Source organism: Coregonus clupeaformis, chromosome 11, assembly GCF_020615455.1.
Source record: "Coregonus clupeaformis isolate EN_2021a chromosome 11, ASM2061545v1, whole genome shotgun sequence".
Lineage (NCBI taxonomy): Eukaryota > Metazoa > Chordata > Actinopteri > Salmoniformes > Salmonidae > Coregonus > Coregonus clupeaformis.
Window position 1 is genome coordinate 41,483,196 of NC_059202.1, and position 15,135 is coordinate 41,498,330.

Consider the following 15,135-nt stretch of genomic DNA (forward strand, 5'->3'; position numbering starts at 1 on the left):
GAAGACTGAAACAGGTGTCCCTCAAGAATTTCCCTGTATTTAGCGGCATCCATAATTCCTTCAATTCCGACCAGTTTCCCAGTCCCTGCCGATTAAAAACATCCACACAGCATGATGCTGCCACCACCATGCTTCAACGTGGGGATGGTGTTCTCGGGTGATGAAAGGTTTTCGGTTTGCGCCAGACATAGCGTTTTCCTTGATGGCCAAAAAGCTCAATTTTAGTCTCATCTGACCAGAGTACCTTCTTCCATATGTTTGGGGAGTCTCCCACATGGCTTTTGGCGAACACCAAACGTGTTTGCTTATTTTCTTCTTTAAGCAATGGCTTTTTTTCTGGCCACTCTTCCGTAAAGCCCAGCTCTGTGGATTGTACAGCTTAAAGGGGTCCTATGGACAGATACTCCAATCTCCGCTGTGGAGCTTTGCAGCTCCTTATCTTTGGTCTCTTTGTTGCCTCTCTGATTAATGCCCTCCTTGACTGGTCCGTGAGTTTTGGTGGGCGGCCCTCTCTTGGCAGGTTTGTTGTGGTGCCATATTCTTTCAATTTTTTAATAATGGATTTAATGGTGCTCCGTGGGATGTTCAAAGTTTTTTATATTTTTTTTATAACCCAACCCTGATCTGTACTTCTCCACAACTTTGTCCCTGACCTGTTTGGAGAGCTCCTTGGTCTTCAAGGTGCCACTTGCTTGGGGGTGCCCCTTGCTTAGTGGTGTTGCAGACTCTGGGGCCATTCAGAACAGGTGTATATATACTGAGATCATGTGACAGATCATGTGACATTTAGATTGCACACAGGTGGACTTTATTTAACTAATTATGTGACTTCTGGAGGTAATTGGTTGCACCAAATCTTATTTAGGGGCTTCATAGCAAAGGGGTTGAATAAATATGCACGCACCACTTTTCCGTATTTATTTTTTTTGCATTTCATTTCACCAATTTGGACTATTTTGTGAATGTTCTTTACATGAAATCCAAAAAAATATCCATTTAAGTTACAGGTAGTAGTGCAACAAAATAGGAAAAACGCCAAAGGGGATGAATACTGTATGTGACCAATAAAATGTGATTTGAAGTAAATAAAAAATGTGATTTTATGATAGTAAGATGTGAAGGTGGATGTTTTTTCCAGAGGGAAGCAAAAACCAGCTAAAGAACCCATTGCAAATGTGGGAAAAAAATGGAAAGATTCTTCCCTGACCTAATTTTTTTTTTTTAAAGCTCCTGGAAACATGTGTGTGCGTGACCGCAGGTCTGGTGATTATAATGTGATAACGGAACTTGTAAACTACGTGGAGACAATATGTGTGAGGATACAACGATGTCGGCTGAGAACAAATCGAAAAGTAACTAATGGAGATTATGATGATTACGGACTAAACACACTTAAAATAAAAGTAATGCAAAAGTACAAATCCCTGCAAGCTCCTGCATGTCATCTCTAGCTGACACCATTGCTAACAGGTATTATGTAAATTTAAAACATGCACACGACAGTTTACAGAATTGTCCATTTAAAGAAATGTAGCCAATTTATTAATAACTTCATTTAGCTAACATTAGATAGTTAATCCAGAGATTATTACCTTTGCCTCGATTCAGCAGTCTCGCCCAGATCATCATGGTATTTGTAGTTCTTTATGTAGTTCTTGTCCATGCAATAAGCAATATGTGGACAAAACCAGTAGATCGATAAGAACACGTATTATAGAACACAAGAGTGCTGTAAGGAGAAATGACCCTAAATCCCCTATTGCAAGTAATTTCTCAGAGGCTGGTCACCTTTTCTCTTCCATATCTTTCTGTGCTATACAGCAGATAAAACGTTCACTTGAATTAAGTATTCTCCAGACAGAATGCAGTTGGATGCTCTATTTAAAAACTCTCCACCCATCAGGCATGAATGAAGAATTGTTATTGAAGTGTGTTCTGTAACTGGTATATTGCTTCTTATTTGTGTTCAATACCCCCATCTAGTGGTGTCTCTAGCTTCCTACTCTTACAATCCTGTGTTATTTATTCTGAGAAAATGTTTAGTCGTGGTCAAAAGTTTTGAGAATGACACAAGTATTGGTCTTCACAAAGTTTGCTGCTTCAGTGTTTTTAGATATTTTTGTCAGATGTTACTATGGTATACTGAAGTATAATTACAAGCATTCCATTAGTATCAAAGGCTTTTATTGAGAATTACATTAAGTTTATGCAAGAGTCAATATTTGCAGTGTTGACCCTCCTTTTTCAGGACCTCTGCAATCCGCCCTGGCATGCTGTCAATTAACTTCTGGGCCACATCCTGACTGATGGCAGCCCATTCTTGCATAATCAATGCTTGGAGTTTGTCAGAATTTGTGGGTTTTTGTTTGTCCACCCGCCTCTTGAGGATTGACCACAAGTTCTCAATGGGATTAAGGTCTGGGGAGTTTCCTGGCCATGGACCCAAAATGTCGATGTTTTGTTCCCCGAGCCACTTAGTTATCACTTTTGCCTTATGGCAAGGTGCTCCATCATGCTGGAAAAGGCATTGTTCGTCACCAAACTGTTTTTGGATGGTTGAGAGAAGTTGCTCTCTGAGTATGTGTTGGTAGCATTCTTTATTCATGGGTGTGTTCTTAGGCAAAATTGTGAGTGAGCCCACTCCCTTGGCTGAGAAGCAAACCCACACATGAATGGTCTCAGGATGCTTTACTGTTGGCATGACACAGGACTGATGGTAGCGCTCACCTTGTCTTCTCCCGACAAGCTTTTTTTCCGGATGCCCCAAACAATCGGAAAGGGGATTCATCAGAGAAAATGACTTTACCCCAGTCCTCAGCAGTCCAATCCATGTACCTATTGCAGAATATCAGTCTGTCCATTATGTTTTTCCTGGAGAGAAGTGGCTTCCTCGTTGCCCTTCTTGACACCAGGCCATCCTCCAAAAGTCTTTGCCTCACTGTGCGTGCAGATGCACTCACACCTGCCTGCTGCCATTCCTGATCAAGCTCTGCACTGGTGGTGCCCCGATCCCGAAGCTGAATCAACTTTAGGAGACGGTCCTGGCACTTGCTGGACTTTCTTGGGCGCCCTGAAGCCTTCTTCACAACAATTGAACATCTCTCCTTGAAGTTCTTGATGATCCGATAAATGGTTGATTCAGGTGCAGTCTTACTAGCAGCAATATCCTTGCCTGTGAAGCCCTTTTTGTGCAAAGCAATGATGACGGCACGTTTTTCCTTGCAGGTAACCATGGTAACAGAGGAAGAACAATGATTTCAAGCACCACCCTCCTTTTAAAGCTTCCAGTCTGTTATTCTAACTCAATCAGCATGACAGAGTGATCTCCAGCCTTGTCCTCGTCAACACTGTGTTAACGAGAGAATCACTGACATGATGTCAGCTGGTCCTTTTGTGGCAGGGCTGAAATAATGCAGTGGACATTTTTTTTTGTCCGCTTTTGTATATTTCGTATATAATTTAGATAATGTACTCTATTGTACTAGGTACTGATTCATAGATTTTCTGATGTATTTTGTTGCCCGATCATGTGACATATGCAATTATCATTGAAATGGAAACCAGGTGTGTGTGCTGACAATTTACACTGATGATGGCCTGAGGCCGAAAACGTTTGTGTTTTGTTTTCACCTTTTATTTATGCACTTTCTTGCACTATGATATATTCTTTGGGCACCATGATGTTTCAATAAATGTCTTTATTTTGCATTCAAGCCTCAGTTTTGGATCTATTACTTTTCTATTCAAACAGTGTGCGGGTCTCTATTTCTTCTAGTTCTTTATGATAGCCACATTAGCAGCTAATTAGCGTTACATTTTTGGGGGGTAAATACAGGCGAATATGTTGATAAAAGTCACCTTGTCCTAGAGAGATTTACACGGTTATCAAAATAAGCCTACACAAAACACAGCCCTTATTTGAAGTGTTTCTAAAATCCCCTAGGGAAAAATGACTGGTGGAAAAACGATTGGAATCGTTTCCCTGTTTGACTGCTAGGGTTTATGGGTATTATGACTCATACTGTGGAACTCTATATCCATAATCTTTGGCGTGGGGTAGTGTTTGGCCGGAACAAGGAGTTTGGGTGACCAGTCAAGGTTACAAACAGTCATTCTTGCATCATGCGATCAATTATCAGTTCTAAACATTTAATTTCATTCTCTATGATCTATTTTCTTGCGCGAATATGACAGAAAAGTGGTGGTCGGGGCACGTCTCTGGATCTGCTGAGCCGGAGGAGCTTGTATTAATCCTGCTGTAGGACTCCTTGCGGCCAGCACTAGCAGGTAAACGACTAAAATGAACTAGTCACTTGTTTCTTCATGTTAAATGTTTCTCATGCTGGGAGCAGCGTAGAGCTGATTTCTTGCGTTTCAAATAATGGATAAAGGACCTCAATGAAGAAAAAAAAAACGGTCCTCTATTGTCCATACCTAACGTAATGGAAGAAGTTACTTTGCTACAAAACGGATAGTAATAAAATAGCCTATGCTTTGCATTAGTCGCATACCCTTATCATTTGCTAATAATGCTTCATGTTATTTAATTTTTTTTCAAGGCAACGAAGAGCAAGATGCGCAATAACCTGTTTAGGAGGGGAATTGGAGCAAGTTTCTGAAGGAATGTGGATCAAGACCAGAATGCATTAGACTGGGATATCCTTGCTAGTCATCTCTATCGTGTCTGAATGCTTTCTTCCACCCGGGGCACTTTTTCTTTGTGCTGGGAACAAACTATTTCACTTTGTCTTTGTGCTGGGAACAAACTATTTTGATGATGTTGGTGGGATGTACAGCAAGTATTGTGTTCGAGGACCACATCACGCAAGGTTAACAATGTAAAGATTAATCAGGATTACAACGAATAGACGGATGTTTGCAATTTGTTCTTGGTGAAAACACATTTTCGGAGTTGCGAAGCCCACAAGTTCTATTTGAGTTTCAAGTATCGAAGGTAAAGTTTGGATATCCTCAGTAGAATCAAAGAAAACGTTTAGGCTAAGGGAACATAAGGCTATCAATAGGAATATGGTACTGATTTAGTGGGTAGTGGGTGCATGGCATATGGTATTTAAGCAATATACCAAATTGCAATTGATATTTGCGGTAAGAATTCCAATGGAAATAGCCCATATTCAGTTAATTGTACGTGTTCAGGAATTTATCCTCACAACCACTGAAAACCATATGCAATTAGATTTTACTGCTTTTATATACAGTCCATAGGCCTACTAAAAAGATGGACTAGATTCTTGGCAGAGTATAGAAAACAACCCAGGACAGTTGTGTAATCAAGTCGTAAACATACCCAGCTTGATACTGCACTAGCTGTTTTTTAAGAGAGTAGATATAGCACTAAGGTTATTATCATGTTATATAGTGCATGAGCACATTCGAAATTAATAGTTTGTTTCAGTATTAGTGTCATTTGAGCAGAAGATCATTACATTTATAACTCTTTCGCTCCTTCTCTTATTGATTTAAACAAGTGTTGGGTGACTAGAGTTGAGATGAGCTGAAATAGTAGGGCTATAGTTAAGCTATTCAGAGATCACCTATTTGCACAACATGTGTTAACACGTTGTGCTCAAGGGTAGCAGGATCACAATGATTTTAGGCAGTGTGCATATGATAGTCAGCTGATTTTTGACGTCATCAGAGAGTCAAAATGTCGATGAAAGGCAAGGCACTCTTCACTTTCCAAAGTGAAAACAAAGAGGAGATCAGCATACAGGAGAATGAGGAACTGGTTATCTTTGACGATAACTCTGTAGATGGCTGGTTACAAGGGGAGAACAGTAAAGGACAGAAAGGTCTCTTCCCAGCCTCTTATGTGGAAGTATTCCGCCCTCGTTCCAACTCCAACCTGACAGACTGCTCCATAAGCCCGGTGGGTTCTCCCGGCAATGACTCCTCATTTTCCCCTTCTGCCGCAAACATGCCCTTTCACATGCAACAGGGTTACTATGACGATGACGATGATGACTGGGATGATTGGGATGACAGTTCCACAGTGGTGGACGATGATGGCCGCAGTGGCACAAATGGACATTCCCATCAGAGCCCCCACTCCAACAACCCCAATGTCCACTATTGTGCCAAACCTTACATGGAGAGGCAGGATAGCATCTCCAGCTCGCGGAAGGGCAGTATGGTGGGCAGGAACTTGAACCGATTCTCCAGCTTTGTCCGCTCAGGGGTGGAAGCGTTTGTGTTGGGCGATGTGCCCATGAACGCTAAGATAGCCGAGTCGTACACCATTGAGATGGGCCCCAAAGGGCCTCAATGGAAAGAGAGCCCCACACCTTTCTCTTGCTCCATCGAGGACCCCACCAAGCAGACCAAGTTCAAAGGCATCAAGACCTACATATCTTACCGGGTGACCCCAAGCCACAATGCGAGGCCTGTGTACCGGCGTTACAAGCACTTTGACTGGTTGTACAACCGTCTACTGCACAAGTTCACCATCATCTCCGTACCCCACCTGCCTGAGAAACAGGCAACTGGGCGCTTCGAGGAGGATTTCATCGAGAAGCGCAAGAGGCGGCTGATCCTCTGGATGGACCACATGACCAGCCACCCGGTCCTGTCGCAGTACGAGGGCTTTGAGCACTTCCTCATGTGTGCCGATGACAAGCAGTGGAAGCTGGGCAAACGGCGGGCGGAGAAGGACGAGATGATGGGCGCCAACTTCATGCTTACCTTCCAGATCCCCAACGAGCACCAGGACCTGCAGGATGTGGAGGAACGTGTGGACTCCTTCAAGACCTTCGCCAAGAAAATGGACGACAGCGTCATGCAGCTCACGCACGTGGCCTCGGAACTGGTGCGGAAGCACCTCGGAGGCTTCCGGAAGGAGTTCCAGCGGCTGGGGAACGCTTTCCAGAACGTCAGTCAGGCGTTCATGCTGGACCCTCCCCACTGCTCAGACGCCCTCAACACCGCCATCTCCCACACGGGATGCACTTATGAGAACATTGGGGAAATGTTTGCAGAGCAACCTAATTATGACCTCTTCCACATGCTGGACAAACTGTCGCTCTACCAGGGCCTACTCGCCAACTTCCCGGACATTATTCATCTACAGAAAGGTAATGTATTTTCCCCTTATCATGTGCTCATTAGTGTTAGACCTAGAGTCTAATAGCTTGTCCTAGAGATTAATCTTCAACTCATTGCATTGCCTCACTAAGTAAGGCCTATTAGTGTATGTGTTATAAGTAGTATTGTCACGATACCATCATTTTGACTTCGATACCGTCACGAAACATGATACCAAAACGATACTACAACAACAACAATATTAGCCAAAGTCACAGAATGGCACCTGATCCAGACAGAAACTCAGCTACTGCTCTGTTCAATCATTGGGCATCTTTTGAGTTCAATATCGTTACATTTGAATTTCTTTACGTCAACGTTTTTCAGACACTGCCATGTATGCTTTAATGAATCAATTATACAATCATACAATCAATTTGACTTTGTTTTTACCAATCTAACATAATGTTAATCAATTATTTGAATGGTAAATCTCTATTGATAAACTGGGTATATCAATAGCCTAGGCCTATCCACAATACAGGTGAATACACATTCAATAAGAGTGTGTGCATGCATTGAGTTATTGAGCTTGTTTTGGCTGATTTCATGGGGCTGCAGATGACAAACAATCTGTTTCCCTTTAATTTGGGACTAATTTTATTGTACTGATCAACAACATTTGCATATAAGTAGTCTCTTTAACCAGTAATGATGTCATTCACAAGGCAAGAGGGGGGCAGCCAGTCAGAGCAGTCACTTTGCTGAGGCAATAGATCATCTTTGGGAGAGATGTGCGAGAGAGACCGAACAGGTGAATTAATAACTTTTTTGGTGGCAATCAGCTTTGAAATCAGCATATTTTGCACAAATACTAGGGTAGTGAATTGATTTTAGCTTTAGCTATCAGCAAGCAAGGAAAGTTAGCCTACAATGCTGGAAGCTACAATGCTGGAAGCTACCAGTATTTTTTTTGCATTGTAAAGTGTTCTAGCCAGTATGGACATTGTTTTGCGAACAGTAATGAACAGTTTCAACATTTCTACATGCCGTGCCACATTATTCAAGTGTGTTAACTTTTGTGCAGCATGAGTTTGGAGCAAACATGATGCAGCCCAGACTCCCAGTGCAGGCTAGCAATGAGTAAGTGGAGCAGGCACGGTGCGGTCTATAACAAGGGGTCGGCCGCGCTGATAGACAGGCTTGATCCGTGAAACACATTTGACAGAAGTAGTATCGAGAAAGTACCGAAGTTTCGGTATACCGTGCAACACTAGTTATAAGTGCTGTAAAACCACAGTTATAAGTAGTCCTCTGTAGCTCAGCTGGTAGAGCACGGTGCTTGTAACGCCAAGGTAGTGGGTTCGATCCCCGGGACCACCCATACACAAAAATGTATGCACGCATGACTGTAAGTCGCTTTGGATAAAAGCGTCTGCTAAATGGCATATTATTATTATTATTATTATTAATCATGCATTACCACAACAGCTTGAAATCAATAGGGCAACTCTAACCAAGGACTGAGGTGTCTAAAAATGTGGGACACATGCTGCATCGTGGTCCAGAATCCTACAAACGAATTATTTCAGGATGCTGTTGTTAACCACATTGATAGGAGGAAGAATGGAGGGGGGAAAATAAATGTGTCACAGCTGTCAAAATCATTCAACATTCATTGTTAAGATTTTGGGTGAAAAATGCCTGCAGCGGCGCAGGAAGAATCAGCCATATACTCACTCAGAAATCACTCATGGTTCCTTGATTGATTGACTCTGATAGTTCTATCAAACATGTCTTTGAGCTCTATTCTAACGGTATCTCTTAAATGCGACTAGTTTTACTACCCTGTCACTGGTAAATGGAATGATAATTGAAGTACCCCCAAGCCATTCCTTAGCTGCATATACAGTGCCTTCAGAAAGTATTCAAACCCCTTCTTATTCCACATTTTGTTGTGTTACATCCTGAATTTTCTAAATTGATTAAATAGATTTTTTCTCACCCATCTACACACAATCTACACCCCATAATGACAGTGAAAACATGTTTTGAGGAATTTTAGCAAATTTCTTGAAAATGAAATACAGAAATATCCCTGAGTCAATACATATTAGAATCACCTTTGGCAGTGATTACGGCTGTGAGTCTTAATGGGTAAGTCTCTAAGAGCTTTGCACACCTGAATTGTACAATACTTGCACATTATTCTTTTAAAATTCTTCAAGGTCTGTCAAGTTGGTTGTTGATCATTGCTAGACAGCCATTTTCAAGTCTTGCCATAGATTTCCAAGCAGATTTAAGTAAAAGATGTGACTAGGCCACCCAGGAGCATTCAATGTCGTCTTGGTAAGCAATTCCAGTGTATATTTGGCCTTGTGTTTTAGGTTATTGTCCTGCTGAATGTGTCCCAGTGTCTGTTGGAAAGCAGACTGAACCAAGTTTTCCTCATGGATTTTGCCTGTTCTTGAAAATAGAAAGATGGTACTCAGTGATGTGTTGTGTTGGATTTGCCCCCAACATAACACTTTGTATTCAGGACCTAAAGTTAATTTCTTTGCCACATTTTTTGCAGTTTTACTTTAGTGCCTTATTGCATACAGTTTGAATGTTTTGGAATATTTGTTATTCTGTACAGGCTTCCTTCTTTTCACTCTGTCATTTAGGTTAGTTTTGTGGAGTAACTACAATGTTGTTGATCCATCCTCAGTTTTCTTCTATCACAGCCATTAAGCTCTGTAACTGTTTTCAAGTCACCATTGGCCTCATGGTGAAATCCCTGAGCAGTTTCCTTCCTCTCCGGCAACAAAGTTAGGAAGGACACCTGTATCTTTGTAGTGACTGGGTGTATTGATACACCATCCAAAGTGTAATTAATAACTTCACCATGCTCAAAGGGATATACAATGTCTGCATTTAAAAAAAAACAATCTACCAATAGGTGCCCTTCTTTGCGAGGCATTGGAAAATCTCCCTGGTCTTTGTGGTTGAATCTGTGTTTGAAATTGTTGTTGTTTTTATCGCACCGCTTTGCTTTATCTTGGCAAGGTCACAGTTGTAAATGAGAACTTGTTCTCAACTGGCTTACCTGGTTAAATAAAGGTTAAATAAATGTTTTTAAAAAAATCACTGCTTGGCTGAGGGACCTTACAGATAATTGTATGTGTGGGGTACAGAGACGAGATAGTCATTCAAAAATCATGTTAAACACTTATTGCGCACAGAGTGAGTCCATGCAACCTATTTTGTGACTTGTTAAGCACATTTTTACTTATTTAGGCTTGCCATAACAAAGGGATTAAATAATTATTGACACAAGACATTTCAGCTTTTTAATTTGTAATGTATTTGTAAACATTTTGAAAAACATAATTCCACTTTTACATTATGGGTTGTTGTATTTAGGCCAGTGACACACAATCTGCCTGGTGTTGTAGCAGCATGGAACAGTTCAAAGGATGCCAGTAGCTTTATACTATACAGTAAGTAAAGGTGATACATATCTATGAAATGATTAATGCGTTCACTAGATGGAAAACTGTCTAGCTTCCAGGATATGTTCACTCTGCTGAGTTCCATGTGCACATTGCATCAGCCTACATATAACGTACATGAATACATTCATGCCTTCAGTGATAGAGATAGCATGTAAAGAAATCAGTCTGGTGGTTAACCACCTTTACACAAACTGACAACCTTGTAATGACAGGGACATGCTTAATGGTAGAGTGAGCTGTAAGAAATCCTGTTTTTTGTGTCAATGCAAAAAGCTTCCATCTGGGGTGATTTCTTATATGCCCTGCCCCGTACAATCCAGAGGATCATTCATCTCCATTGGATGCATTGAAAAGGATTGATGTGCCTAGTACATGCTTGGGCATAGCTGATGCATTAGCTATAGCAAGCAACTTGGACGTGTCTGTATCTGTCGTCAGGATGATGCAGTATTTAAGACAGTCAAACGACCAGCATACCAAGGACATGCTTCAGTTCTCAAACAACCCACATATCCGGAAGGGGGAGGGGCTTCCAGCAGAGGAAGCCACGTTTCTCTTAGTTATCCATTGTAAATAAGGGCGTTGGTGAATGTTTCAATATTAAGCTGCAATGTGCTTTTCTAAATCACATCTACACCCAACCTTTAATTGTACAGGAATTGAAAGCCATTTGAAAATGTCATAGGCATAACACAACGTCAGGGACCAAGGGTCTTATTGGTTCAGCTGCAAATATTAGAAATGCAAATATGAGCCTACTCATGTAACATTTGGCTGACTATTGAATGACCTTGGCGCATAGACGTAGATCTACATGTAGTGATAGCATAGTCAAAAGGCAGAATATGTCACAACTGCACTGCAAATTTAATAAATCCACTTCCTCTCAGTTTACTGTACTCTCATTACCTAGCTGAAGGCAAGGCACATGAACACATCATGTGTAAGAACATAAGCAGTACCAGACAAAGTTTGGACACACCTACTCATTCAAGGCCTTTTCTTTATTTTTCTTTATTTTTTACAATATAGAATAATAGTGATGACATCAAAACTGTGAAATAACACATATGGAATCATGTAGTAACCAAAAAAGTGTTAAACAAATCAAAATATATTTTATATTTGAGATTCTTCAAATAGCCACCCTTTGCCTTGATGACAGCTTTGCACACTATTGGCATTCTCTCAACCAGCTTCACCTGGAATGCTTTCCCAACAGTCTTGAAGGAGTTCCCACATATGCTGAGCACTTGTTGGCTGCTTTTCCTTCACTCTGCCGTCCGACTCATCCCAAACCATCTCAATTGGGTTTAGGTCAGGGGATTGTGGAGGCCAGGTTATCTGATGCTTTACTCCATCACTCTCCTTCTTGGTAAAATAGCCCTTACACATCCTGGAGGTGTGTTGGGTCATTGTCCTGTTGAAAAACAAATGATAGTCCCACTATCAAGCCCAAACCAGATGGGATGGCGTATCGCTGCAGAATGCTGTGGTAGCCATGCTGGTTAAGTGTGCCTTGAATTCTAAATAAATCACTGACAGTGTCACCAGAAAAGCACCCCCACACCATCACACCTCCTCCGCCATGCTTCATGGTGGGAACCACACATGCAGAGATCATCCGTTCACCTACTCTGTGTCTCACAAAGACACAGCGGTTGGAACCAAAAATCTCCAATTTGGACTCCAGACCAAAGGACACATTTCCACCAGTCTAATGTCCATTGCTCGTGTTTCTTGGCCCAAGCAGATCTCTTCTTCTTATTGGTGTCCTTTAGTAGTGGTTTCTTTGCAGCAGTTCGACCATGAAGGCCTGATTCACACAGTCCCCTCTGAACAGTTGATGTTGAGATGTGTCTGTTACTTGAACTCTGTGAAGCATTTATTTGGGCTGCAATTTCTGAGGCTGGTAACTCTAATGAACTTATCCTTTGCAGCAGAGGTAACTCTGGGTCTTCCATTCCTGTGGCGGTCCTCATGAGAGCCAGTTTCATCATAGCACTTGATAGTTTTTGCGACTGCACTTGAAGAAACTTTAAAAGTTCTTGAAATGTTCCGTATTGACTGAAGTAATGATGGACTGTTGTTTCTCTTTGCTTATTTGAGCTGATCTTGCCATAATATGGACTTGGTCTTTAACCAAATAGGGCTATCTTCTGTATACCTACCTTGTCACAACACAACTGATTGTCTCAAACACATTAAGAAGGAAAGAAATTCCACAAATTAACTTTTAAGAAGGCACACCTGTTAATTGAAATGCATTCCAGGTTGAGAGAATGCCAGGAGTGTGCAAAGCTTTCATCAAGGCAAAGGGTGGCTATTTGAAAAATCTCAAATATAAAATATTTTGATTTGTTTAACACTTTTTTGGTTACTTCATGATTCCATATGTGTTACTTCATAGTTGGGATGTCTACATTATTATTCTACAATGTAAAACATTTTAAAAATAAAGAAACACCCTTGAATGAGTGGGTGTGTCCAAACTTTTGACTGGTAGTGTATACAGTTCATTCGGAAAGTTTTCAGATCCCTTGACTTTTTCCACATTTTGTTACGTTACAGCCTTATTCTAAAATTGAAAAAAAAACATTTTTCCCCTCATCAATCTACACACAATACCCCGTGATCACAAAGCAAAAACAGTTTTTTAGACATTGTAGCAAATTTAAAAAAAAATGTAAAAAACTCAAATATCACATTTACATAAGTATTCAGACCCTTTACTCAGTACTTTGTTGAAGCACCTTTGGCAGCGATTACATCCTCGAATCTTCTTGGGTGTGACACTGCAAGCTTGGCACACCTGTATTTGGGGAGTTTCTCCCATTCTTCTCTGCAGATATTCTCAACCTCTGTCAGTGTGGATGGGGAGCGTCACTGCACAGCTATTTTCAGGTCTCTCCAGAGATGTTTGATCGGGTTTAAGTCCGGGCTCTGGCTGGGCCACTCAAGGACATTCAGAGATTTGTCCCGAAGCCACTCCTGCGTTGTCTTGTCTGTGTGCTTAGGGTCGTTGTCCTGTTGAAAGGTGAACCATCGCCCCAGTCTGAGGTCCTGAGCGCACTGGAGTTTTTTCATCAAGGATCTCTCTGTACTTTGCTCCGTTCATCTTTCCCTCGATCCTGACTATTCTCCCAGTCCCTGCCGCTGAAAAACATCCCCACAGCATGACACTGCCACCACCTTGCTTCACCGTAGGGATGGTGGCAGGTTTCCTCCAGACGGGCCGCTTGGCATTCAGGCCAAAGAGTTCAATCTTGGTTTCATCAGACCAGAAAATCTTGTTTCAAGCGTCCAAGCGGGCTGTCATGTGCTTTTTACTGAGGAGTGGCTTCCGTCTGGCCACTCTACCATAAAGGCCTGATTGGTGGAGTGCTGCAGAGATGGTTGTCCTTCTGGAAGATTCTCCTATGTCCACAGAGGAAGTCTGGAGCTCTGTCAGAGCGACCATCAGGTTCTTGGTCACCTCCCTGACCAAGGCCCTTCTCCCCCGATTGCTCAGTTAGGCCTGGCTGCCAGCTCTAGGAAGAGTCTTGGGGACCTTCAATGTTGCAGACAATTTTTGGTACCCTTCCCCAGATCTGTGCCTCGACACAATCCTGTCTCGGAACTCTACGGACAATTCCTTCGACCTCATGGCATGGTTTTTGCTCTGACATGCACTTTCAACTGTGGGACCTTATATAGACAAGTGTGTGCCTTTCCAAATCATGTCCAGTCAATTGAATTTACCACAGGTGGACTCCAATCAAGTTGTAGAAACATCTCAAGGATGATTAATTGAAACAGGATGCACCTGAGCTCATTTTCGAGTCTCAAAGGGTCTGAGTACTTATGTAAATAAGGTATTTCAGTTTTTTATTTTCAATACATTTGCAAACATTTCTAAAAACTTGTTTTCGATTTGTCATTATGGGGTGTGTAGATTTTGATGAGGATTTTCTTTTTGAATCTATTTTAGAATAAGGCTGTAACGTAACAAAATGTGGAAAACGGGAACGTGTCTGAATACTTTCCGAATGCACTGTATATTCCCAAAGAATATATTTTTGAGGGTTACGTCACTTTTTTTACCAATAACTACAGCCATGTTTTCCATAACATTTTCGGAGTGGCCAGTTTACTTTTGCCTACTTGCAGGTCAGTTGAAGCTTCCCCAGCTGAACCCCGAGAGCTTCCCTCAAACTCACTTGTGTTCCTCTGAAATGGATCCAACTGTGACAACATACCAAACACACACAAAAACCTGGGTTCAACTCTTCCTGTACAGCCCTAACGCCCACTCCCTCACATACAGTAATGAGCACAGTTTGAACTGTGATATCACTGCAAACTTGGTCTGGGTGTGGTGTGAGCTACATATGGCATTGATAAAGGAGGGCTGGGTACGAGAGGCAAAGAGGGTCTGGATTTAAATCAAATAGCGTGCTGTTTTTCAGGGTGTTTGCCAGATTCAAGTCTGTCTCTATCTCTACCTTTTCTCTCTCTCTCTCCCTCTCTCTCTCTCCCCCCTGCCCTCTTTCTGTCTCACTCTCTTTCTCTTCTCTCATGTCTATCCCTTTCTCTTTGATGAATACCATCCCACTCA

At 41.8% G+C, this 15,135-nt stretch overlaps 1 protein-coding gene across 1 annotated transcript in view; it reads left to right on the plus strand.

The window, feature by feature from the left end:
- The first annotated feature begins 4,062 nt into the window (after nucleotides 1-4,062).
- Nucleotides 4,063-15,135, plus strand: part of LOC121555295 (sorting nexin-33-like) — a 34,224-nt gene continuing 23,151 nt past the window's right edge. Inside the window, exons 1-2 of the mRNA XM_041869116.2 lie at nucleotides 4,063-4,287; nucleotides 4,560-7,091. Coding sequence (XP_041725050.1) covers nucleotides 5,669-7,091 — 1,423 coding nt within the window. The 5' untranslated portion in view covers nucleotides 4,063-4,287; nucleotides 4,560-5,668. The remainder of the gene's footprint in view (nucleotides 4,288-4,559; nucleotides 7,092-15,135) is intronic.